Here is a 25,549-nt window from a genome sequence, read left to right on the forward strand (position 1 = left end):
TAGAGTTGTTCTATCGATTTCAAACTTTGCATGGTGATTCCTGTAGTAGTTAGGTACAGTTTAGAAAGCGTAGCAACTCTATAATCGTTACCAGAATGTCCGTATGTTCATTTTTAACATGTTTTAACTTTTTTAACAACAAATTTTTATATGATAGAATCATTCGATTGATCTGATGTTTGGAGTACTGATTCCTAGGACAACAAAGTACAATGTTATAAGCAAAGCCTCCCTATACTCAAGTCCTAAAAATGGAAGTATGTCCTTAAACATTATCACGTATTAGCGCAGTTTTTCAACAAATTTGCTTAAATTTTGTTTCTAATTTTATACATTTATATTCTGATTATTCAGTTATGGCACTCAACAAGGGTTAATGTTCGTTTGTCCTACCGTTTTAGAGCTTCGCTTTTATGGATGTTGTCATCTTGTTTACATTAAATTTTACTGAGCTGGATCTTTAAATCATTTTAATTGTGCGTCAAATCGGGGTAAGCCAACTTTCCACCAATGAGAGCACAGCATTTTACGAAATACCGCGCTGTGATTGGCTGAAATTCGGCGCACCCCGATTTGGCGCTTCATTGAAATGATTTAAAGATCCAGCTCTGATTTAAGGACAATTCAATTGATAATTTAGAAGGTTGTAGATAACTAATTTAAGGAAGATTGATTCATCCCTTATCAGTTTATCTTACCATAAAGAAGGTGTATCAACTATTTTTTTTATAGCTAGCCGGTTCTTTTAGTAAGTAGTAGATGTAAAATTTTTCATAGAATTCAGATATGCAATCGGTTTTTTTGTAGACCTCTTATTTTTTAAGTAATTTAAGTTTAAAAAAAAAAAAATTAAGTCGATTTTAAGGTACTAAAATGCAACAAAAAAAAGAAAGAAAATGGTCATTATGAACAAAAATAGTAAGATCTTTAATTTGACACCTTACTTTTTCAATTCTGTCAGGTAATTATTGAAAAAATCGATTTTTTAAAACCCACGAGAATAAAAACTTTGAACTTAATTTTATTATTTCACAAATAAAAAAATATGGGTTCATATATACCATTAGAATCAGAAAAATATTACGAATCCATTGTAAGCAAAATTGAAAAAAAAAGTTTACAATATAGTATATAAACTACAATAAAAGGAATTATATGAAAATATCATATTATGTTGTACAGGCAACGTCTTAATTCTTCAATTGAGTATAAAAATGGGAAGGGGGTAAAGAGGGGGTAAAGAGGGGGTAAAAAAGGGAAGACAATAGTGTTGTCTGAACAAAAAAAATAATTGGCCATTTCTGTAATTTTTTAATTTTTTTATTTTTTTCAATTTTGCTTACAATGGATTCGTAATATTTTTCTGATTCTAATGGTATATATGAACCCATGTTTTTTATGTCTGTTTGAGAAAATATTTAGGTCTAAAGTTTTTATTATACCGAGGTTAAAAAAATAGATTTTTTCAATAATTACTCAACAGAATTTTAAAAGTAAGGTGTCAAATTAAAGATCTTACTATTTTTGTTCTTACTGACCATTTTCTTCTTTTATTTTGTTGCGTTTTAGTACCTTAAAACCGACTTAATTATTTTTTTAAAAAACTTAAATTACTTAAAAAATAAGAGGTCTACAAAAAAACCGATTGCATATTTGAATTCTATGAAAAATTTTACATCTACTACTTACTAAAAGAACCGGCTAGCTATAAAAAAAAAAGTTGATACAACTTCTTTATATTATTTTTAACCAGTTTAAAACGTACCTCCTCTACACATTTATAAAGCTTCCCTTAGTAATAAAAATCAGTAGGACCAGCATTCTAAGACAAAAACTAAAAAGTCTTACTAATACATAACAAGTTGATATTATCTATAAAGTGTATTTTAAATTTTACTCTTTTTCATAAATTATTTTTGTTGCTTTACTTGAACATATATTGTTAAACTTGTAAAGCAAATAAAAGTCAGGCCGCAAAATTTTACCACTTTACTTTACCTTCAGTTTTCTTGCATTCAAGGATCGGGATAAGTATGCAAAGACTACATTCTTTGAAAAAAAGGCAAAGAGTACATATATTCCTTGGAAAAGTATGCAAAAAGTACATTCTTTGAGAAAAAAGGCAGAGTAAATTCCTTGGAAAAGTATGCAAAGAGTATATTCTTCAGGATAATTATATTAAGTCTGCCAAGATTATTTCATAGGAAAAAATACGCAAAGAGTACATTGTTTTTGAAAATTAGTAAAAAAGTATATTTTTGGGAAAAGTATTCCAAGATAATTTTCTTTTTAAAGGATGCAAAGAGTATATTCTCTGGGAAAAGAAGGCAAAGAGTAAATTCTTAGGGAATAATGCAAAGAATGTATTTTTTTTGGAAAAGTCCTTAAAGAGTAAATTATTCAAATTAAGTATGCAAAGAGTATATTTTCTTCACCCATAGGAGGTTTGGATGAAACTCCCCCCCCCCCTCCCCATCCCCTTCTATATTTGATTATGTTATCATTTTAAAGTCTAACTTCTAACTTTTTTATGTAGGGTGTAGAGCCTGTTTAAAGTGAGCTTCAAACAGATGTATGGAGAGACATTGTTCAATTAATAAATGTATGTTTATAGATGCATGTTCCAGACAACTACTTGCCCAAATTACCAAATTACTTGCCAAAATCTCTTTAGCTAGCAAACAAAAATAAAATCATCAAACTTTGCTTTCTAAGTTAACCTGTTAGAAGATTTAGTGCAAATTTTTATTGGTTAGTTTTTCAATGAAAGGTTAAAGTGGCAACAAATTGTCTCTGTATTATTTTATAAGATTAATAATCATTGATTGGTTTTAATATTTTTTTGATAAATATATTCCTGTCTTAGATTGATGGACAGATTTAGAACACTTAGAGATGATTTATGGCTGAAAACAAACTTTAACAATTTTCTGTGAGTCACAGTGGAATAAATTCACAATATTCTGGATATTTAGATATGATTTTTTTACAGTGAAATAAAAGGTTATATTTTCTTTTACATTTTTTAACAATTATCTGTTTTCCATTTACAGGGAGATAAAACCATTACAAATGAACAAAAGGAACTAAAAAGATAAACAACACAGTAAGTTTAAAGTTTACTTATTGGACTTTAAAAAGTAAAAAAAATTTGAATAATTATGTATATGTCAGCCACTGTGAGCTAAAAATATGAATTTTTGGATATTCAATATGCTTATTTAAAGTAAAACAGTCAACTAAGAGTTTACTTTATGCTAAATAAGGTTAATTTGAGAAATAAAACAATGTATGTTAGTCTTAGCAATTTATTTAAAGCCAAACAATCTAATTTTTCCAAGATCTAATAGACTGTAGAGTTTTGTAAAGTCTTGAAAAATTCAAAACTAGATAAAATGTTTTATTCAAAATTCTTTCAATTTCTAGCATGAGTTTGAAAAAGTTGTTATCTTCAAGGAATACCTACAGTTGTAGGTTAAAATAATCCTTCCCCAAAATCATGTAAGCAGTTTTGGTGACAAATAATTGGGGGGTAGAAAAGAATTTCATTTACATAAGCACCTCTGACCTCTCTCTCCCTGGTATTATTCATTCATTTACACTCTGCCCCCCCCCCCTGGTCACTTTACCTTTAAAACACCAGGGAGGAAGGGTACTGTAAATTATACTAGTACTCGTAGTTTTATTACCAGTTTAATTGAATTTTATATTTTCTTTGGCTAAAAACTTTGGTTACTATTATTGAATTTAATTAGTTGGTTCCAAACTATTTAACCAATAACTTTAATCTTGAGAAGAGGTAATTTTGTTTACCATTTTTGGATATGTATAACAATTTACTGTCCGTTTTCTTATACTTCCTGTCCTATACAAAACTAAATCCACAGTCTTATAGAATGTTGCCGGTTGAACCATAGTCTGTTAAAGTGAAAATCCTATCTACTCCTTCTTGCAAGTTGTTGTCTTTTAAAATCTTTAATAATTTTACTCATTGCATTGGTGAACTAAAAGCATTTCTTAAAAGTGTATTTGGCTTTCTCCCTACGAACATGCTTTATACAATATAACTCGTAAAAACTTTCTAAATATGATTTTGAGAATCAGTTTTTCCATGACAGTTATTACACAAATTAAATTTTTGCTGTTCATTTTTTACGAGAGAAAAGTTATTAGTATGTAAATTTTAAGAAAAGATTTAAAGGGGAAAAATTGATTATCTTTCAAGAAGGAACATATATGTTTGAAGCAAGAAAAAGTGGCTCCACAGATTATGATGTCATACGATACAATAACCAATGAGAGGCCAGCATAAATTTTACCATTGGTGTATACTGGCCTCTCATTGGCCTATTGTTCTACGTCATAATCTGTGTAGTAACTTTTTCTTGCTTCAGATGATTGTTTATAAAACTTAAATAAAACTTCTAGAGCACTGTGATTTACTTTTTTTACAGGAACTTTAAAGTTTATGTGTGGATGGGCATAGCGTGCAACTCAGTAAACTTTTCAGTTTTAGTTTTTTGTACATCATTCCTTCCGCTGACTTGTATTCAAATATTTACCATCTACAACTGTTATTCTATTATTATTTTGACATAAGTAAAGCTGTTCTGTAAGTGACAGTGTATATCATTCAACAAGTAATATGTAATAAATCAATTCTAGGGATCTTCTTCTTTTAATTCGGTCCTGGCAGATATACATACTTGTAGTTATAGAGTAGCTTTGCAAATAATAAAAAGTTTTATTCTTATCATTTATTTATATTTCATTTTCATGTATTTTTACAATATCATCATTTTATTAATCTTTACTCATTATTATCATTATTAAGCAGTTTGGAAGATTTCTTCGTATTTATTTTACTTATACACATTGAGATTTAGACTGAGAGAGCAAGAAACACAGTTGGCTTAAACAAATTTTGGGTTCTGACAGGCACAAAAAAATGAGGTAAAAAAAGGCATAAGTTGTCAAAGGGGGAAGGCCTAGTTTTAAGTATCTGGTTAAAATCTGAGCAAAACCATCGAAAACGGATAATTTCATCTGAAGAAAACAATTTTATCCCAAATTTACCCTGATTCAGAAATTTTTAAAAATAGTTCATAATTCATGATTAAAATAATGCCTTTTAGGTCATTTTTTTGTGTGCCCTGTATATAATTAAATTTTGCTTAAGCCAACTGAGGGAATAAGAGATTAAAATGAGAAATATTATCGGATGATAGAAAAATACAAAAGTTTATTAGAATATGAAAAAATTAGAGCTTGTTGTGTTAGGTTAAATCGATAACATTTTAGGGCATAATATTTAAAAAGCAAAAAGATTATTAATGTTACAATTAAAAAAATATTTGTTGCCCCCAAATTAACTTTACAAAACCAATAGAAATTTTTTTTCCCCAAAGAAGTAGTTATTAAACAAATCTAACTTTTTGCCTTGAGATCATTGGAATAAATATCTTTTTAATAATTTCTGATATGGCTCATTGAATTTAAAAGTTATCAAGAAGCTTAAAAGTTTACATTTATAGCTAAAATGTTTATACATTGCTTATATAAGAATTATACGTATTGATTTTATATAAAAAGGGTACAAAAACACATTAAACACTGACATACAATTTATTTTTTACATGTATTTTTTTAATTAAAGCATAGACACCAGTTTAATGTTCAGAATATTTGTCTTTTTGTTCTTAATTTAATTCAAGTAAATATTTTTTTCAGCAACATAACTTCTCTATAACTAATATAAAAGCTGTCCGGAATGTTTTTTTTTATGAAACTTTTGATATTCAAGATATATTTTTGTTGTCTACAATCTTTTGAATGTGACTAGAAGTCATTATTACATATCCAAAACTTTTTGATAAATCATCAAATAATGTTAAAACTGTATAAATGTTAATAATTTTTGCTGCGCTACTTTGGACAAAATTTTCCTTGTTACTTACAAGAATTAGGTTATTATTGCCTTGATCTTGCATATTAAAATATTATTAATCAAAAATATCACATTTTAAAAAAAGATAATTATTTAGTTATTACATTTTATTAAAAATCACCAGGACTTCTTGAAAATAAAAAATAAATTTAAGCTCTTTTCATATTTAATTTTCTCAAAATGACTATTTTTAAAATCGGCAAAAAGTAACGGATATTTTTAAACAAAACGCACAAAACAAACATAATCTAACAAAACCATTTAATTGGATAGATCTTTGGCATTTATGACAATTGAAATTAAAATAAACCTTCCTTTTTATTAAAAATGATTATACATTTGATATGTTACATATTGGGGTTTTAGAAATAAAGTAATTTTAATGGCACCTGAAAAGTCTTTCTATTTACTTATAAGTCTGAAAAAATAAATTAGATTATTTGAAAAAAAGTTTTTTATCTGAACCCCAAAGATTTATTTAAACTCAAATAGGTTTAATATTTTTTCATGATAAAAAAAATCTGCTCAACAACCGTAAACAGAGTTATCAAAATATGAGGAATTATGAATTATTGAGATCATTACAGACATAATTATGACATTATACACATTAATGTTAGAAATATTGTTATAGTACAAATTATGCATATTATGGACATTGTTAAAAACTGCTTTAAAAGTCTTAAACCTTCTCATTAGATAGGTACTATTTTATTCTTTTCTTTTTGTTTGTTTCTTTGTTATGTTACAAAGTCAAGACAAGGCATTCAATTTCCACTATCCTAATCATAGCTCAATCCACCTGTGGCTAAGCTCAGCAGTTCAAGGCAAAGTTAGTTATGTATTTTTAAAAAGAACTCTTTAGAACAGTTTATAACAATGTTAATTTTGTATGTACAAATGCTGCAAAAGCTATGAAATCTAATATTTATCTATGTCATTTGTTTTAATAAAAATTCTATGCCTAAAGACTATGTATCACCTTAATTTAAACTATTATATGTATCTATTGTAATTTTTAGGGACTGTTACTTTTACTCAAAGCTATTATAGTTTCTATTTCTAATATTTTTCACAGCCAGTTATGGAGATTTGTTTTACTTTGTTTGCTAGCTATTTCAGATGCTTTGGAAAGATTACATTCTTGTTATGAAAAAAAATTGAAGGTTTTTTAAGAGTTAGGCCAATTTCATTAGTAAAATTAGATGTTTTAAAATTCCCAAATAACTTTTTTAATGTTCATAATATTAATTTAGATTAAAGCATCTTCTTATCAAAGAAAGGTATTTTACATATATAAAATTAAGGATTCATTCAATTATTAAAAAAAACCCGAAAAGTGAGATGATTTTTCTTTAGAGAATCCTTTTTTTTCTTCTAATAAGTAACAGTCCTATCACCAAAAGGTTTTTTTTATACAATTCTATTAGTGGATTTTTTAGCAGCTGAATGTAGATTTTTTTGTACAATTAAATGGCCAATAAAGTCATTTTTACACTAGTATCATAGGAAATTTGAGTCCGTTTCTGACTAAAATTGTATTTGATACTACAGTATACTTTAACTTTAGGCCATTTTTTGTAACCTGTTTTTATGTATTTATATTTTTTTCAATTTACATACATCATAATATTTGGAATTACTACTTTTATGCATTGATTTCTTTCTTGAAAATTGATTTAATTTTCTTACAATTCCAAATAAAATAATTATGCAATACAAAATCAGGTATATCAGTATATATTACAATTTTTTCTCCTTATGAATTGCTTTTTTCATTTTATCTTTTTAATATTGGTCTATTTTTATATTTAGTTCAATATGAACATATTGTCATAACTGATTGTATTTGATTTAAAGTGATATTAACTGAATGGTCCAGATTTGAAAGAATTCATAAGGAGAAAAATCTTAAAAATTATCTCTCCTTTAAAGGGTATTTTAAAATTTACGATAAATACACAAATAATAATATCATGAAAAATAATGTTTTTTTTTGGCTAATAAACAGCACTTTTTTTTACACCATTATCTCAATGGCGATTTTTCACACCGACCCTTGCAGATCAGGATCGAAGCTCTTACTTACCGGTGCCGGTATCCTAATACCGCCTCTCGTGACCGCCGCGTGCATATGATTATGAACACCGCCGATTATATGATGCGTCATGCCGCCGCCAACGTTAAGTCCACTATGCTCCATGCCACCGTCATTCATACTGCCCCCGCTGCTTCCGTTAAAACTATCACCACTCCGTCCATGATGATGATGCAGACCATCATTTACGCCGCTAAAACCGCCCAGCATATCGCTCACTCCGCCCGATCCGCCGCCGCTGGCCGCCGACAAATGATTGTAGCTGTTGCCGCTGACTGTGGTTGAGGAAGGCGGTGTATAGCTGGGCTTGGTGTAATCGCCTGCAGTTACAAGAGAATATAATTTTGCTGAATATTTACACAATATCAGATTCAAAAAAGTAACCATTGCTTTTAATCATTAATTTCATAAAATGTTGTAAATAATAATATATAAGAGAAAATTTAAGCGTTTTTGAAGGCATTGTTATTTGATTTATAGTAATTTCGAGCTAAAAAATTTATTAACTCTAATATAAAAATAGCCTAAAAACATTTTAGGACCTATGTTAAGCTTCCCTAAAATGGAGAACTCAATCTGTGACCAACCACTTAACATTCTATTTTTAGGGAGAAAAAGCAAGAACCTTTTTTTGAGGGATGGGTAGGATTTTTTACTATGAACGAATTCTCAGGGGATTGAGGAGGTAATCTCCTCCAAAAATAGCTATAAACCTTCCTAGCTAAGAAGGGCTTTACTGTAAAGGAGAACCATATCGGTCCAGTGGTTTTAACATTATTATATTCTTTCCTGTAATTGAGAAAGTGCCCCCGATGGTGATTGGTATATTGTTGTGGAACCATGGATGCTCGAGGATACATGACAACGGGATTCGATCCTGAAACATACAAAAATTCATTAATTATTCTATATCCTTCTTTGTCTTATCCCTATATACTTGAATAAACGCAGAGTGAGAGTGGACAATGGGCTGTTTATAACACTAGTCCCCAAAGTTTTATTATGTTTCCGTATTCGTTGGCTTTACAAATTTGTGGAATTTTGATTGATTGTTTCATTAAGTTGAGTGTTCAAACATTTCAACCATTATCTATAAAAGAGATAATTCTGTTATCACCAATGGCGATGTATAGCAATTTATCGGCCATTGTCTTATCCCTTTAGATTCCTGGATTAAACATGTACTAGATAAATTCTGAATTACCCAAGGGAGGCAGATAACGTATATATTAGGTGTACTTTTAGAAGAAACAAGGATGACAACATTTGCAAATGGAAAGTTCTGTTCTGAAAGCTATTAAATCGTAGAGGCTTCTAAACTTTAAGGACAGGAAGATAGTTGGACAGAATGGAAGAAAAACAGACAGAGAGTGGTAGATAGAAAGTGGGACATCAGGAAAGGAAGACAGATAGAAAGAAAGATATAAGGATAGAAAGACAGAAGGATAGAAAGACAGAAGGACAGAAAGACAGAAGGACAGATGGACAGATAGAAAGATATACAGAAAGACAGAAGGACAGATAGAAAGATAGACAGAAAGACAGAAGGACAGAAGACAGAAGGACAGAAGACAGAAGGACAGAAAGACAGAGGGCCAGAAAGACAGAAGGATAGAAAGACAGAAGGACAGAAAGACAGAAGGACAGACGGACAGATAGACAGAAAGACAGAAGGACAGAATGACATAAATATGGAAAGCCAGAAAGACATATAGAAAGACAGACAGATAGAAACACAGGCAGAAGGAAAGAAAGAAAGATCGACATAAAAACAGAAGGAAAGAAAGACAAATAAACAGAAAGATACAAATACAGGAGGAAAGACAAACAGAAGGACAGAAAGACAGAAGCACAGTATGCCATAAATATAGAAATACACAGAGACAGAAGGAAAGAAAGGACAGACAGACAGAAAACGGTAAAACAGACAAACAGACATACATGGTCAATTATAAGAGTAGCTTCGCTACTTAAAAAAAGAAAGAGAAAAGAAAACTAAAAAAATGCATCAAAAAAGTGGAGACCAGAACAAGAGTAATTTTATCCAATAGTGAAAAGTATTCCTTAATAAAGTAATTATGAAAACAATCTTTGACACATTATACATGCAGCTATTCTTAATGATCTTTGATTGACAGTCAGACAGACAAACCAACCATACAGACAAAAAGACAAAAAGGGAGGAGTAGGTTGCGCTAAATATCCGTAAAGGTTGTGAGTTTTAAGTTTAAAACAGTAGTAGAACGATAAAAATTTATGTTAACTTAAAAAAAATTGTCTATTGTTCTTTTCAATAAAAAATACACATATTTAGTGAATATTATTGTTCTGCTACTATTTTTAAGCCTTAAAACTCACACCTTTACGGATTTTTAGCGCAACCTACTCCTTCCTTTGTCAACAAAAATATTTTTCTTACAAGAAGGGAGATTGCATTGGACTGTAAATTATACTGGTAATTAAAGTTGTATAAACACCATCTGTCATTCGTTGGCTTATAACGTTAAAGTAATCTTTAGGTTATCTTATCTCTTAAGATCCTATTTTCTTTACACTATTGCGAATTAAACTTTTAAAAAATGCGTAAATAACATATTTTCTTATTCATATTATGTAATTTGTTTTTCTTAGTATATTTAAATATTTAAGTAAAACGCAAAAAAATCAGTAACGAAAATTTGCATAACAGTAAAAAATTTTAAGGTTTAAGACAGATTCAGATACATCCCCAATTATAATAAACCAATTCTCCCTTCTGTAGATTAAAATTATTGGTGGAATAGATTGGACAAAGCTTGTTTTGTATCAACAAATCAAGATTTGATAAAAATACTTAATGTTTTAGCCAACAAATGAGAAAACGCATTTGTAAACTTTGGTAACCAGTCCACTGTCTCCTCCCTCCCTGGTATGTTCCAGAGCAGCTTGCTAGATGTTCATTTGTATCTCGTAGACGAAAAAATCAATCCATAATTTTTTATGAAACCTATTATTGGTCGAGGGAAGAAGGATAACACCCAAAAATGGCATGTTTAGAAAATAATTCCACTCCCCCCTATTCCCAAAAATGTAGTAAAAATCCATTAAATTAAATTTGAGCGAGGAAGAGTTACTTTAAGAGTTGATACGCCAATACAAAAATGTTGTGTGAAAAAAAGTAGGTAAATAAACAGTTTTCTGCTATAGTACATTTTTAATAGCACAGCTACTTTATGATAATTACTAGCTTTGCCCCAAGAGGTGATCAAAAAAAGAGTTAAGGTGGAATTCGTAAAAAAAGGACCAAGGAAATCTTATACAAAAAAAAATGGGGGGGATTTTTTTTGGGGGGGTTGGGGGTGTCCCACTCCCAAGAAAATAGCTTAAAACCACCAAAGGACCAATAGGTATATACCCTGAAGAGTAGAATCCGATCAGTTCAGTGGTTACTGAGATCTTAAGCTTCAGACGGACGGACAGACATCAAGCTACTTTGTATTATTGAAATTTCCGTACGTCCATCATCGGTCTGTGATGCATGATATGAAGAAATGTACCCAATCTTGTTTGCCCATATAACAAGAGGAGAAGGAACATTGGACGATAAATCATACTGGTACCCAAAGTTTTATAACCCCGTTACCGTATTCGTTTGCTTAAAAACTTTGGATACTTTTATCGAACTTTAAACAGTTTCAATCTAGTAGTTTTCAAACTTCTCAGATGACGATTTTATTCTGGATAAAGGGTAATTTTGTGTATCATCATTTGGAATATATTCTATATTTATTAAACTATTATCAAATATTATTATATAACTAAACTTATATAGGCTAGACTAAACATTATCGGCAAAATCATTAATTTTATTGACATCCAGTAATTAAAAAGTAGCATAATATGACATCAATTAATGATTTTTATTTTTAAAAAAACTTTTTATAACGCAAAAATGTCAAATAATAATTATTATTAAGGCTAAAACTGCAATTCTGTCTGATTATTGAAGTAAACAGTAAAAAAGTTAACTTTTAAAGGGGACATTACACTGGTACCCAAAGTTTTATAACCACGTTACAATTAGTTGGCTACAAATTTGGGCACTGTTCAGGAATTTTGACTGCTTGATTCAATCTTCAGATAGCAAAAATTATATTTCCTTTTCAACGGACAGACGAACAGACAAATATTTGGAGTTATAGAGTAGCCTAGAAATAGTTAAAAATCGCATCGTATTTTAGACAGCTTTCCGCGGATAATAAAACAATAAATTAGAAGATTATTTACGGTTTTGTTAGTCCCGAGGGGCCGACGGAACGAGCCAACAAAATTGGTATTAATTTTATGATTTTTCATTTTGCTATTCGTAAAAAAAATTGTCTGTAATACGATGCTATACATAATTTTTCATTATGACTGAGAACCGGTTCTAATCCAGCGGATAACTACCTGTGGACGGAGTTGTAAGCATCTAAGAATGAGGTTCTGGCAGTCACGTGTGACTATCTTGCGAAATCTCAGCTGACCGCTACAGATCTGCTCGTCGTGCTCGTACGGTATGTCACCCTGAAATAAAAAAAAATATTTATTGCCAATTTTTAAAAGCGAAGCTTTTCTATAATTAGGTTCGGTCCGTACGTCCGTGCGTCACAAACGGATAGCTTTTTTAGTTAATTTAGGCATGTTAGAATTGTCCTATCGATTTCAAACTTTGCATGGTGATTCCTATAGTAGTTAGGTACGATTTAGAAAGCGTAGCAACTCTATAATCATTACAAGAATGTCCGTACGTACATTTTAAACATGTTGATTTTTTACTTTTTTAACAACAATTTTTTTGTGATCTAATCATCCGATTGATCTGATTTTTGGTATGTATATTCCTGGGACAAGAAAGTATAATGTTTCAAGCAAAGCAACTCTATTATCAAGTCCTTAAAATGTAAGTATGTCCATAAACATTATCCTGTATCAAGCAGTTTTTCAACAAATTTCACCTACAATTTTGCTTCAACTCTTATACATTTATATTCTAATTATTCAGTTCTGACACTATATAAGTGTTAATGTCCGTTTGTCCTACAGTTTCAGTGCTTCGCTTTTATGGATGTTGTCATCCTTATTTCATGTTAATTTAATTAAGTTTAATTCAAAGTGACTATATGTAAAAAAAATGTCAAAATTTCTTAGTTTGTTTTTATATTTTTTTAGATGCTTAAATATCTTGAAAATTGCTGGTCTGACTGAGTTGTACTGCTCAAGGAGTCTTTATTAATATCTAGGGGTGGTTTAAAACTTTTTTTAATATATAAAGCAGTAAGGTTTTCTGTCTGAATCGTATGATTTCAATAACTACTGAACTGATCGATTCGTAGTTTTTAGGGAAGCTTCACAAAGATCTTTTGTTGGTGTTAGCCTATTTTTTTGCCTGTTTGACCTGATGAAGCGCCTAGATATTAAGGGCAACGCTGCTAGTATTATATACAGAAGTCAATTTTTTGTTTGTTTGTCTATTAAGATTTTGCTAACCATTGAGCCGTTTGAGTTTATTTTAGGGAATCCTTACATTGGTCTCGTTGGTCTTGATATGGTTTTATGTTATCTAACATCGAATACGGAGCTCCTACATTGAAGGGGCGCTGCAAAATATTGCTTTTTTAAAATCCAAATAGAAAGTTAGAACCAAGAAACAAAGAAAAAATAGATAAAGAAAGAAAATGAAAAGAGGAGATATGAGTAAATAAGATATTTGTCAGGGAGAAAGGGGACATTGGTACCCAAAGTTTTATAACCACGTCATTTTATTCGTTGGCTCAACACTTTAGGTACTTGGTTGGTATTAAACCATTAGTTTCCAAACTTTTCAATAAGCAATTTAAATCTACAGGAGGGGATATTTTTTTTATTTTCTATAGGGTTTTTAATAAATTTTTCGTCCATTGTCTTATCCCTTAGGATCCCTGTATTTTGTGCAGTATTGCCAAATTTTTGCATTTAGTTCTCAACATCTGCAATTTTCATGCAATATGCAATTTTTAAATATCTACCTATCAATCCTTTTTTTGAGAGATATCTATGTATCTTTGTTGCAGTTTAACAAAAAAAAAATTTGATATGAAAGCTTTACAAAAATCATTGGTTGGTTACTGTTAGCCAAAACGCGACGGAAGAAGGACTTCGAAGGGATTGGGGAATCTCAAGAAATAGACTATTAACAATAAATTAATAGCTTGACTACCAATTATAACAAACAAAATTATTCCTTTGGTAGATCAAAAATATTAGTCTAAAAGTTTAGATGTAACCAATCAAAAATGTGAGAACCATTTTTTTCATAAAACTTTGGGTGTCAAATTTATTTTACAGTCTTATGTCTCAGCTCTTCCTTTATAAATACTCAAAAGCAGCAGTACCAACCCAGAAGAAAGGACAAACAGACAGATCAAAATTGTAGAGCAGCTACGCATGCTATATAAAAGCTGAGTAGTTTGTACTATGAATTCTAAAAATGTGGTATGAAAAATAAAATTATCCGCGAACAACAACAATATTACGTAAACGCACTTTTTTTTTATTTGGTGTGACATCGTTTCCGAAAAAAACTGTTCGTTCCCCTTTGATTCACTCTCATTATTAAGCGACTTCTTTATTCTATAGTTATCATTTACGCCTTTTAAGATGGGGAGGGGGGGAGTCGAGCACCATCTTTCTATTTAAATTTAAAAAAAAAACAGTAAAAAAATAGCTAGAGGGAGGGACATTTTTATAGGGACGATATTTCTAGGTGTAGGGGAGGGGTGGTTGTACCCTCCCCGAATAGTTAAAAACCATCCCTTTAATTATAAGAAGCTACACTATAAAGGAGAACCATATTAATCAAGCGGTTACAGAGATCCTTCAGTTTAAACAGATAGACAGACATACAGAGATCCTATTCCTTTTATATAAGAAATGATTTTTTGCGAATATTCGGAGATGGATGTACACCCTGTTTTAAGATTGACAATCCTTAAGAATGTGCAGCAGCACTATTGCCTAAATTAACAAGGATGACAACATTCAAAAAAGTACTTGGAAACACGATTGGCATTTAACAAGGATAAATATATCCGCAAGTAGCGCAGCAATAACAAGTTAAGCTTATTTTTTTCTAGGGATAAAACAATTGACTATAAATTCATGTACATGCCCCATTAAAATAAACAAAATACTTTATTGTAGAATAAAATAATAAGATTTTAGAATTTTAGAAGTCTAATTTCCCTTCCCTCCCTAAAGATTGGACTCTTTTATGAAAAGACCTACGGAAATGCAGGCAATCATATACCCAATATATAAAGCAGCTACGCTTCTTGGGTAAAATGTTTTGCAGAGGTAGAAACAGGAATGACTGCATCCATAAGTTCAGAAACAATAATGTTGCAATTATTAGAAAAACTAAAGTACTACTTACTACCAACGTGTGTATGTACAACTGAGCTTTGTGCAAAATTAACAAGGATAACAATATCCATTGCAGATACATTCAAATAAGTTGCACTGCTGCCTAAATACTCAGGGATCTTAAGGGATAAGGCATTAGAGGACAAATGAAGGTACACTGCCAATTATGATAACCAAGTGTAGACTAAAACCATTGGTTGAAAAGTTTGGATATTGTTAGTTAATGAACCAACCAAGTAAAGCCAACCAATGAGTGTTTATAAAACTTTGGATACAAGTATAATTTTAAGAGCATTGGTCTCAATCAACTCTCCTTTATATACTGCAGCGTAAGGACAAACAGATTAATTCAAGAGCAGCTGTGCAGAGTAAAAATGTTATAAAAAGACTGCAGTAATAAAACTACGATGCAGTTTTTTTTCGATGGGCTCAACAACCAGGGATACGGGAATAGAGAATCTAACGATTATTTTAGATTAAACATCATAATCCAATTTGGAGCAACAAAAAATAAATGATATACAAATACTTTAAGACAAAGGCTGTGTCATCAATGTGTTGGTTGTCTGCCTGGTGTTAGTAACATTACCAATGATGATAAACAAAATAAACTGTTGTTTAAATTAAAATCATTGGCAGAAAAGTTTGGACACTGCTAGTTTGTATCAACCAATCAACACTAGATAAAATTACCCAAAGTTTTTCAGCCAACGAATGAGAGAAAAGTTAGGGCATATGTATATTTTTCAGTCCAATTGCCTTCCCTCCCTAAAAATATAAATTTTAAAAAATTTAATCATCCATTACTTCCTTAGGAAACTTACATAATAACATTTTACCAAATATTTCAACATTTTTTATGCAACTTTTTTTGCATTTTGTTTTGTATTTTTGTATTTTGAAACTGATTAAAACCCGCAGTGTAGTGTCGTGTGGTTTCTTTGTTAATTTTCTCAAGCTTTTCTACAATTAAGGCCAATCCGTCAGTATGTTCTGAATAATATTTCTGATAGGGTTGGGCCGGATACTTTTTTGGCCGGATACCGGATATCCGGCTGATTTCAAATGCCGGATATCCGGTAACCGGCCGGATATCCGGCAAATATCCGGTTATTTGGCCAAATTACCGGATATCCGGCCGGATAACCGGCTAAATTACCAGATATTAAAGTAGTAAAAAAAAAATTTCTTCAGAAATCTTATATAAATTTACATAAAGTTAAACTTATTCAGAAAAAATGTTCTTCTAGCTTCAATAATAAGAAAATTATAGCCATTTAAGATTTTAAAAAGCAGAGATTTTTGGTGTAAAGTATAAAAAATTATAGAGCCGGATAGTTTCAATATCCGGTATCCGGCCGGATATTAAAAATGGCCGGATATCCGGCCCAACCCTAATTTCTGCATTCACAGTTTTCTTATCTTTTAAGATTCCATGCTAAAATTCAGATGAAATTCTTCATCGCAATATTTTATTATGCATGGTAATAATATTTATTTATAAAAAATCAAAATATTTATTCTAACAGGTTTAAAAAACACATTTAAGGCCTATAAGAACAAATAGGTACCAAACGAGAGTTCTTAGTAAGTTTGATCCTAAAATCTTGCCAATTACTCAACATTTGCTATCTTAGTGAAGCTTGTAACGTAATATAGGGTCTTGTGATTGTTTCAGGCTATTTTCGGTTCTTCTTTTCCTACCACATCGAATACAAAACCCTTAGATAAGAGGGGTTTATTTTTTAGTTAATAACTTTTAGCTGTTCATTGTTCCTCCGAATGCCTGAAGGATCGTGCATGTTTTTCTTTTTAATATATTTGGCAATAACCTCTTATGAGACACCAAAACACCTATAATTACCTCCCCCAAAACGCTCTATTATTTGATGAGTTAAAAACTTTGAATACATTTATTAAATGTTAATTGGCAGGTTCAAACTTGCATTGTCCAAACTGGTTAGCCAATATTTTTAGATCATTATGAGGGATGTATGTCAATTTGTTGTCTATTGTCTTAACCGAGAATCGAATCTACATATCTTTAATTTTACTTCATGTTAGGTTAAGATAGGTAAAGTTTCAAAATGCCTCGCGGGTTTAAAGCTGTAAGGACCGTAGTCACATTTCAAAGAAACTCACCTGTCCAAAACTCCATCTATTTATTTCCTAACCATCCAAAAAATTCCTTTAATAAATTCATTTGCCCCACCCACTGATTTCCTGAAACAAGGCCAAAAATTATTCCCTACTCCTCATAAAAAGTCATGTTTTATTCTCTTTATTAAAACTTCTTTAGTTGTAATTCAGATTTTCTGGTGATAAGGTTCAAATGAATTTGTGACAAAATGAATTGAAAATGATTGCTAAAATCGAAATATATTTTCATTTCTTAGAATAGTGTAATGTTTTTAAAAATAGGTTGAAAAACATACTAACTTTAAAATTTCATAGTCACAGAAAATGGACTAGTAAAGGGAGGGGGCTCAAGTTGGGTCCACTGGTAAATTATAGGGATGCTACCACGTATATTTGTTGTTTGTAGTTGAATTATACAACAACACCTTTGGAATATTGCAACTTATATACTTTTTTTACAGGAATATAAGGATAGGAAATTAATGTCCCTAAATATACTCCAATACCTGTATATTACAACTTATATACTTTTTTTACAGGGATATAAGGGATAGGAGATTAATCTTTACCCATATTATATTACACTACCTCTGGAATATTGCAACTTATATAGTTTTTTTTGTAAGTATATAGGGTCAGTAAATTAATCCCCTCCCCCAAATTATACTCTCACACATCTTTGGAAAATTGCATACATTTTTACAGGGAAATAAGGGCTATGATCTTTTTCCTAATCAATACAAGGACACTATAGGAGGGGCAGTATCCTTTTATATCCCTTTAAGTCCTTTCATCCTGATAAATCTCTATGCATGCGCCTGTTTACTATTTTACCCAAATACAACGATATACTTTGCATTTTGTTTCTTTGATCAATGCTTACAGGATCGCCAAGATTTATCTTATACATTTGTACTTCATTAAATTGTAATTATATTATGATAATAAATTCAAGATTTATTCTGTAATATAGTTTACTGTCAATTCAACAATAAGATATTGTTTTTACGTAGCTAAATCAATAATTAATATTCAAAATATTTCTTTAAAATACAAATTTTACTGCTGTACAGTTATGTTAAATAAATCCTGACAATCAAAGTACAAGCTTACAAATCTAATTTTCAATACTATACTCGCTTTGAATATTCAACTTTTAAAGTAAAGTTTGTTTATTTGGTTTTCGGACGTATATACTTAAGTACGTACGGACGGACATACCCTAATATTAGAGTAGCTTTTTAAAATCGACCTAATCCTATGTAACATTTATACTTTCCTATTCATATTTTATACTTAAACTTTTCTCAAATTCGACCATTGAAACCAGATATACTCAAAATGTAAAAGAAATATAATTTCAAATTCAAGAGAAACAGATAGAGGGATATATGAAAAAAGAAAAGATTTAAAATAGTCAAAATACAATGATTATGTATATTAATACTATCCTGAACCCATTAAAAATATTCTTTTTTTATTTTTATTTTAAATTACAGCTAATCGTTTTAATGTCTAATTCAATAAACTACTTTTTAAAAATGAATTAATGTATACACGATTGCTAGGATATGTGAATCCTTTCTAAGGGTATGCAATGCACATAATCTTAATGTAGGGTGGGAGAGGGGGTAAAAAGCACTTTCAAATATCCCTTCCCCCTATAATTGTTCTCAGGAAAACTACACTATTACCCCTAAACCCAATACCTAAAATCTTAAATGTTCTGGGGGGGGCTATAACCTCCTCCCAAACCATGTACACGCCAATAATCCTTTCTGCCGCAAATTTGCATATATCCCATTTGGCAAATTGAATATAATAAAGTTAATAGGTAAACATTCTTCAACTTTTCTTCGTAGTCGAGGAAATGGACTTTTATCCTACATATAAATTATTATTATATGTATAAACACATTTAATTTTTTTAACTATTTATTTGCGGAATACATATGTTTCTCTATAAAAATAGATCATCAGTTCCAATTAAGATGTATAAAATAACAGTTAAAAAGATATATGTCCATGCATTTTGAATCCTTTTTAAAGACTAACTTGTATATTTTGTTTTATAAGATCTCAGTTACGGCTCAACAAAAAGTTAACATGTCTAAGATATAAATGGTTGATTTAGGGCAGGTTTTAGGCCATTTACATGCACTTCTTTACAAAAATATTATGGAAAAGGATGGGTGGGTAGTCTACTATAGATAATATTTGTCTTAAATTACTAATTGTTTTTAAAAGAGATTTTTATATCTTTTCTGTATATTTTTCTGTGTATTATATTTGTGCACTAGTCGACTAGCTTCTTGCAGTATTACTCAATCTTAGACTATGCTCTCTTCAGTAGCGTTGCTACAATTTACCATTATTTTATCGTAAGGGGGGTGGTAACACCCCTCCTATATAATCAACATATTCAAACGTCAAACAAGCGTCTTTTGATTGGTAAATTGACGCGCGAAGTGGGCATATTTTTTTTTCCACGACCCCTTTAAAATTAAAAAGGGTGTTTTAGGTGGTGTAGAACCTTGTTGCTACAATTTACCATTATTTTATCGTAAGGGGGGTGGTAACACCCCTCCTATATAATCAACATATTCAAACGTCAAACAAGCGTCTTTTGATTGGTAAATTGACGCGCGAAGTGGGCATATTTTTTTTTCCACGACCCCCTTAAAATTAAGAAGGGTGTTTAGGGGGTGTAGCCCCTGTCAAATTAGTGTAGAAGGGTGGACAACTAGGGGGTGTATACACTACCTTAATTTTGACAGAGAAGTAGAAAAACTATCCTTCTGCCTGTGTATCTATCTATCTATCAACTATACCTGGACCATATCGTACAGAAGGATGCCCAGGGACCAGACTGTCATAGACTCTGCATGGTATCTGCTGTATCTATCTATCTATCAACTATACCTGGACCATATCATACAGAAGGATACCCAGTGACCAGACTGTCATAGACTCTGCATGGTATCTGCTGTATCTATCTATCTATCAACTATACCTGGACCATATCATACAGAAGGATACCCAGGGACCAGACTATCATAGACTCTGCATGGTACCTGCTGTATCTATCTATCTGTGCATTATACCTGAACCATATCATACAGAAGGATACCCAGAGACCAGACTGTCATAGACTCTGCATGGTACCTGCTGTATCTATCTATCTATCAACTATACCTGGACCATATCATACAGAAGGATACCCAGGGACCAGACTGTCATAGACTCTGCATGGTACCTGCTGTATCTATCTATCTATGCACTATACCTGAACCATATCATACAGAAGGATACCAAGTGACCAGACTATCATAGACTCTGCATGGTACCTGCTGTATCTATCTATCTATGCACTATACCTGAACCATATCATACAGAAGGATACCCAGAGACCAGACTGTCATAGACTCTGCATGGTATCTGATGTATCTATCTATCTATGCACTATACCTGAACCATATCATACAGAAGGATACCCAGGGACCAGACTGTCATAGACTCTGCATGGTACCTGCTGTCACGTATCCACTCTGGCGGACTATACACTCGCGTACCTGAAAAATTATAAAATTTTATTAAGGTATATTTTACTAAAAGGTGTTGAATTTCCTCCCAATCCCAATATTTCAATAATAAGCTGAATTTATTTTAATAGAGAATACAATCATTGGTTAAAGAGTTTAGACACTACTAGTTTGGAATCAACAAATCAAATTTCAATATCCAAAGTTTTTGAGCCAACTGAGGTTTCACAACTTTGGGTACCATTGTAATTTACAGTCCAATGTCCCCTCCCTCCCAGATTTGAGAAAACTAATATGCTGACTTTCTGTTTAAAAATGTATATCTCAACCAAAAGAAAATCTAATTTAATATATTTTGAAACAAAATTAAACTGGGATTATGAAAGATTTGGACTAAATTGTTTCTTGGCAAGTTATATGCATAAAATTTACAGGGCGGAGTAAAAAAAATCTTCAGATAGAAAATTGAAAAAAGTATTTATATTTTATCTTTAAATAAACTATTCAATCGGGGATCTAAAAGGATAAGACAATGGCTGATAAATTGATGTACATCCCGAATGATGATACACAAACTGTAGATTACAATTAGCAGTTGAAACGTTTTGACCCTTATTCTAAAGAACCAACCAATCAAATAAAAGTCCCCAAAATTGTTAACCCAACATGAAAGAAAACGTTATTAGAAAACTTTGGGGACTAGTGTAATAAATGGACTAATGTTTCCTCTTTCCCAGGCTGCAAATAGTAAATTTGCCTAACACCCTTTTGCTTCCCCTCATTTGGCGTGGTGCAATCGTGGATATATTATATGTGGATATTAAAACAGGGTATTTTTTGTCGTCAATTTAGGTTGCTAAATGGTGTAAAGTGGGTATGGTTATTTTAGCCCGCTGCAAGTTTCACTTTATTAAAGAACGTCAAAATCTGGTGTAAGATCCAAGTAATAATACATCCTTTGGTGCAATTCAAAGTAATGCTCTTATATTATTGTTGTCGTCAACGACTATATGCTGACTAAATCCATAGAGTAACATTGTAAAAGAGGAGGACAGCGCTTTCTTATATTAGATTATATTTTAGAGTAAAATAGTAAAATTCATAGAGTAAAGATTTGAAGAGTAAAACTTTATAGATTTTGAAAGGTTTTATATTTAGATGGCTAAATCCAAAGATTTTTTCTTTCCAAAGAGATGATTGAGCAATAGCTCATCTTTAATTCTTGATCCATACTTCCTTTAATTAATAATTTTTAGGAGAAATAAAATAATTGTACTTAAAAATAAGAGCATTTTAGATTTGATAAAACTTTCCTTTAGATCAATATCAAAGCAAATTAAATCTTTGTGAACCATTTCAGCATTAGTCATACAAAAATACATGCAATTTGTATTTTATTGTTATCCAGAACCCGAGAGTGCACTTAAATTCTTTTGTTTTTGTAAAAACTACTAAATACAAAGAGAAATTTGAACACAAGGAATTGCATAACTTATTGTCTGTAAATTTCAGGGAGGATGGGGACATTGTGCTGGTCCCCAAAGCTTTATGTTACTTTTTTTACTGTCTTAATAACCTTGGAGACCTTATTAAATCTCAGGTATTAAAAATTTGATTTTTCTGGTAACAATTTTAATCGATAAAAAGGCTATTTTGTTTATTATATAAAGGTCTGCCCATAAATTTACCATCCATTGTCTTATTCCTTCAGATCCCTGACAAATGTACAAAACAACAGTTACATATTTATTGTCAGGAAAATTTAAGAAAAAATCTTACAAATATTTCACATGAAATTTAAATTCTAAATCAAGAATAGAATATGTTACCTAACTTATCAGTTAAGGAAAATATATGGGACAATTAATAATCATATACATTATACATTGATTTCAATTTAAAGCATAATTCTTTATTTATCAGTGATAATGGCACTTAAAATGATTTTTTAATCATATTGCTTATAGGACATATGCATCTTTTGGAAAAAATGTATTTTTAGTGCTTATTTATTATGAAGGTTAGGTAAAAATAGTCCCAAAGGGTTAGTACACCTCAACAAGCCTTGAAAAAGATTTAAAAAATAGATTGGAACTATTTGTCTTCAATTTTGGAAGATTTTTTTATTTCTAAGAATTATCAATTTTAGATAAATCCCATAGCATTTTATTTAAGAGATGTCCTTATATAGGGTTTGTCATCTATAGGGATTATTGCACTTCAGGGTTTGTCACCCTAAAGGGTTTGTCAGTGTACCCTAAATATTATTATATCTATGATTATATTTTTCAGCAAAGCAAAAGTTAACTAAAAGTAAACAAATATTGATGCACTTATGGTAATAGGATTACTTAATAGTTAGGTCATATTTAAAAATAAAAATTATACTTTTCAATAATTTCAGCGTTTTTTTAAGTACCCACCAAAAAATTGCAATTGATACAAGCATGACAACATTCCAGATTATGTTGCAAAATTTTTATGAATACAAATAAAAATGTACTTAAAGTGTTTAAAAATAGTAATGACTGTTCATTTAGATAATTACATTTATATGATAAAAGTCAGACAGATTTAAAATGGCTCATTTATTATCTCAAACAACAACAAAAAAAATTGTACCATTTTTTGACAATTCAATTTATTTCTGAATGCATTTAAAGCATAGGACAATGGACGATAAATTGATGGCCAACCCTGATACCAATTAAAAGACTCTACTGTCCGAAAAAATGAGCTGTTTGACTTCAATAGATCCATTTCTTCTTAAGGGGTTTCATTACCCACTTCTCCACTCATCTCTCCCTTTTATGAACTCACACGGCTAATTTTTATTGGACACTTTGTAGAGTCTTAACCAGCTAACCCCATCCATTAGTTAACATTGTTGCTGAACAAGTTAGAACTCAGAAGGTATGTATGACCCAATCAAAATTTGAAATAGACTCTGAAGTTTCTTATCCAAAAAAGAAAGTAAAATTTACAGCCCCTCCCTTAGTTTTATAATTTATTTCTTCTTTTGGATCATAGTGAATTCCAAAAAAGTTTTGTCCTCTTATCATCATCTCTCTTTGAAAAAATACGAGTTTATTTGAATACATAGAAGTCCAATTATGTTATGTAACAATATTGCGCTTTTTAAAGCAGAATTTTGCAGGTTCCCTCAAAGTGCACAAAAACCTCCCCTTAAATTTAAAAAAGTAATTAATCAGTTTTTTCCATAATTTAGGTTAGGTCATATTGGGCACTTAGTAGAAATGTGGCGCTAGAAAAACACCTTCCCCATGATTTCAATCTATTTACAAATAAAGGGTAGGGAGGGCGGGAGGGGGAGAGGTCTAGTGCTTTATGAGATCTTAGAGTGAAAGCACACAAAACTTTTCTTTGATTGGATTGTCTTCTGCTGTATGTATATCTATAATACAAAGTAGAACGATGTCTGTCTTGTCCGTCTGAAGCTTAAGATCTCAGTAACCACTGAACCGATTGGGCTCTACTCTTCAGGGAATATACCTACTGGTCCTGTGATGGTTTTAAGCTATTTTCTTGGGGGGTGGGACACCCCCAACCCCCCCCCCCCCAAAAAAAAAAAAAATTTTACTTTTTCTTTTTAAATCTAAAATATGCAAAATTAGGTTGATCAAACCTTTTTGGGAAAAAAAACCCTAGAGGCTAGGGGCGAAGCCGCTAGTAGTAATCATAATCGACCTAGACTTAAATCTAGAATTTGTACTGTAAAACATAAATTATGAAGTATGAAATTGTTTCGAAAATCGTTTTTGTTTAAGTATAAAAAGACCTAAAGTGTACAAAAGTAATTACGTCTATACTATAGAAAAACATCATTAATAATATTTATACTTACAATAACATTATGTAACAAATTTATTAATAAAAATAAGTCTCCTTTCTAAGAAATCATTGCATAATTTTATTTATTTTCTTTGCAGCGCAGTTGCTGTATAAGTTAAATATGTACATACGCCTGTCTTACATGTCAACTGCGTGTAGTGTTTTTTTTGTTTTGAATTTATTTCCTTTTTTTAAAAATACGACGTAATAACATTTTAAAAAAGCAGGGTTCGAATTTGTTTCAGTTGTGTTTTAAAAATATTGTTAAAAATCTATTTAAATTTATTTATTAAACTTTAAAAAGTAGTATTTTAAGTGGTTATTTCATAATAAGATTTAAGTATATTTTTTGGGTTGAATGGGTATCTTTCACTCGCATCATTGTGTGATAAAAAAATACATTTATGTACTGTACGAATTTTTTATCTATTTTTTTTTTTAAATGTCAAATATAACAAAAACATAATTCATTTTCCGGATGGTAGGGGACATTGGACTGTAAATTATAATCGTATCCAAATATTATTAAGATAAAAACTTTCAGCCTTT

General features: G+C 30.7%; 1 protein-coding gene across 5 annotated transcripts in view; it reads right to left on the minus strand.

The window, feature by feature from the left end:
- Positions 1-6,687: 6,687 nt before the first annotated feature.
- Positions 6,688-25,549, minus strand: part of LOC145306113 (serine/threonine-protein kinase pim-3-like) — a 48,689-nt gene continuing 29,827 nt past the window's right edge. The window contains exons 6-10 of one of the 5 annotated variants that reach the window (XM_080148065.1): positions 21,136-21,178; positions 20,529-20,589; positions 12,474-12,590; positions 8,834-8,922; positions 6,688-8,364 (exon numbers count right to left, since the gene is read on the minus strand). In XM_080148065.1, the coding sequence (XP_080004191.1) occupies positions 7,995-8,364; positions 8,834-8,922; positions 12,474-12,590; positions 20,529-20,589; positions 21,136-21,178 (680 nt within the window). In that variant the 3' untranslated portion in view covers positions 6,688-7,994. Of the gene's footprint in view, positions 8,365-8,833; positions 8,923-12,473; positions 12,591-20,528; positions 20,590-20,619; positions 20,681-20,892; positions 20,954-20,983; positions 21,045-21,074; positions 21,179-25,549 lie in introns of all 5 variants that reach the window. The other 4 variants (XM_080148067.1, XM_080148068.1, XM_080148069.1 and 1 more) reach the window with 4 other exon arrangements.

Source organism: Acartia tonsa, chromosome 14 (genome assembly GCF_053477335.1).
Source record: "Acartia tonsa isolate MP-2025a chromosome 14, ASM5347733v1, whole genome shotgun sequence".
NCBI lineage: Eukaryota > Metazoa > Arthropoda > Copepoda > Calanoida > Acartiidae > Acartia > Acartia tonsa.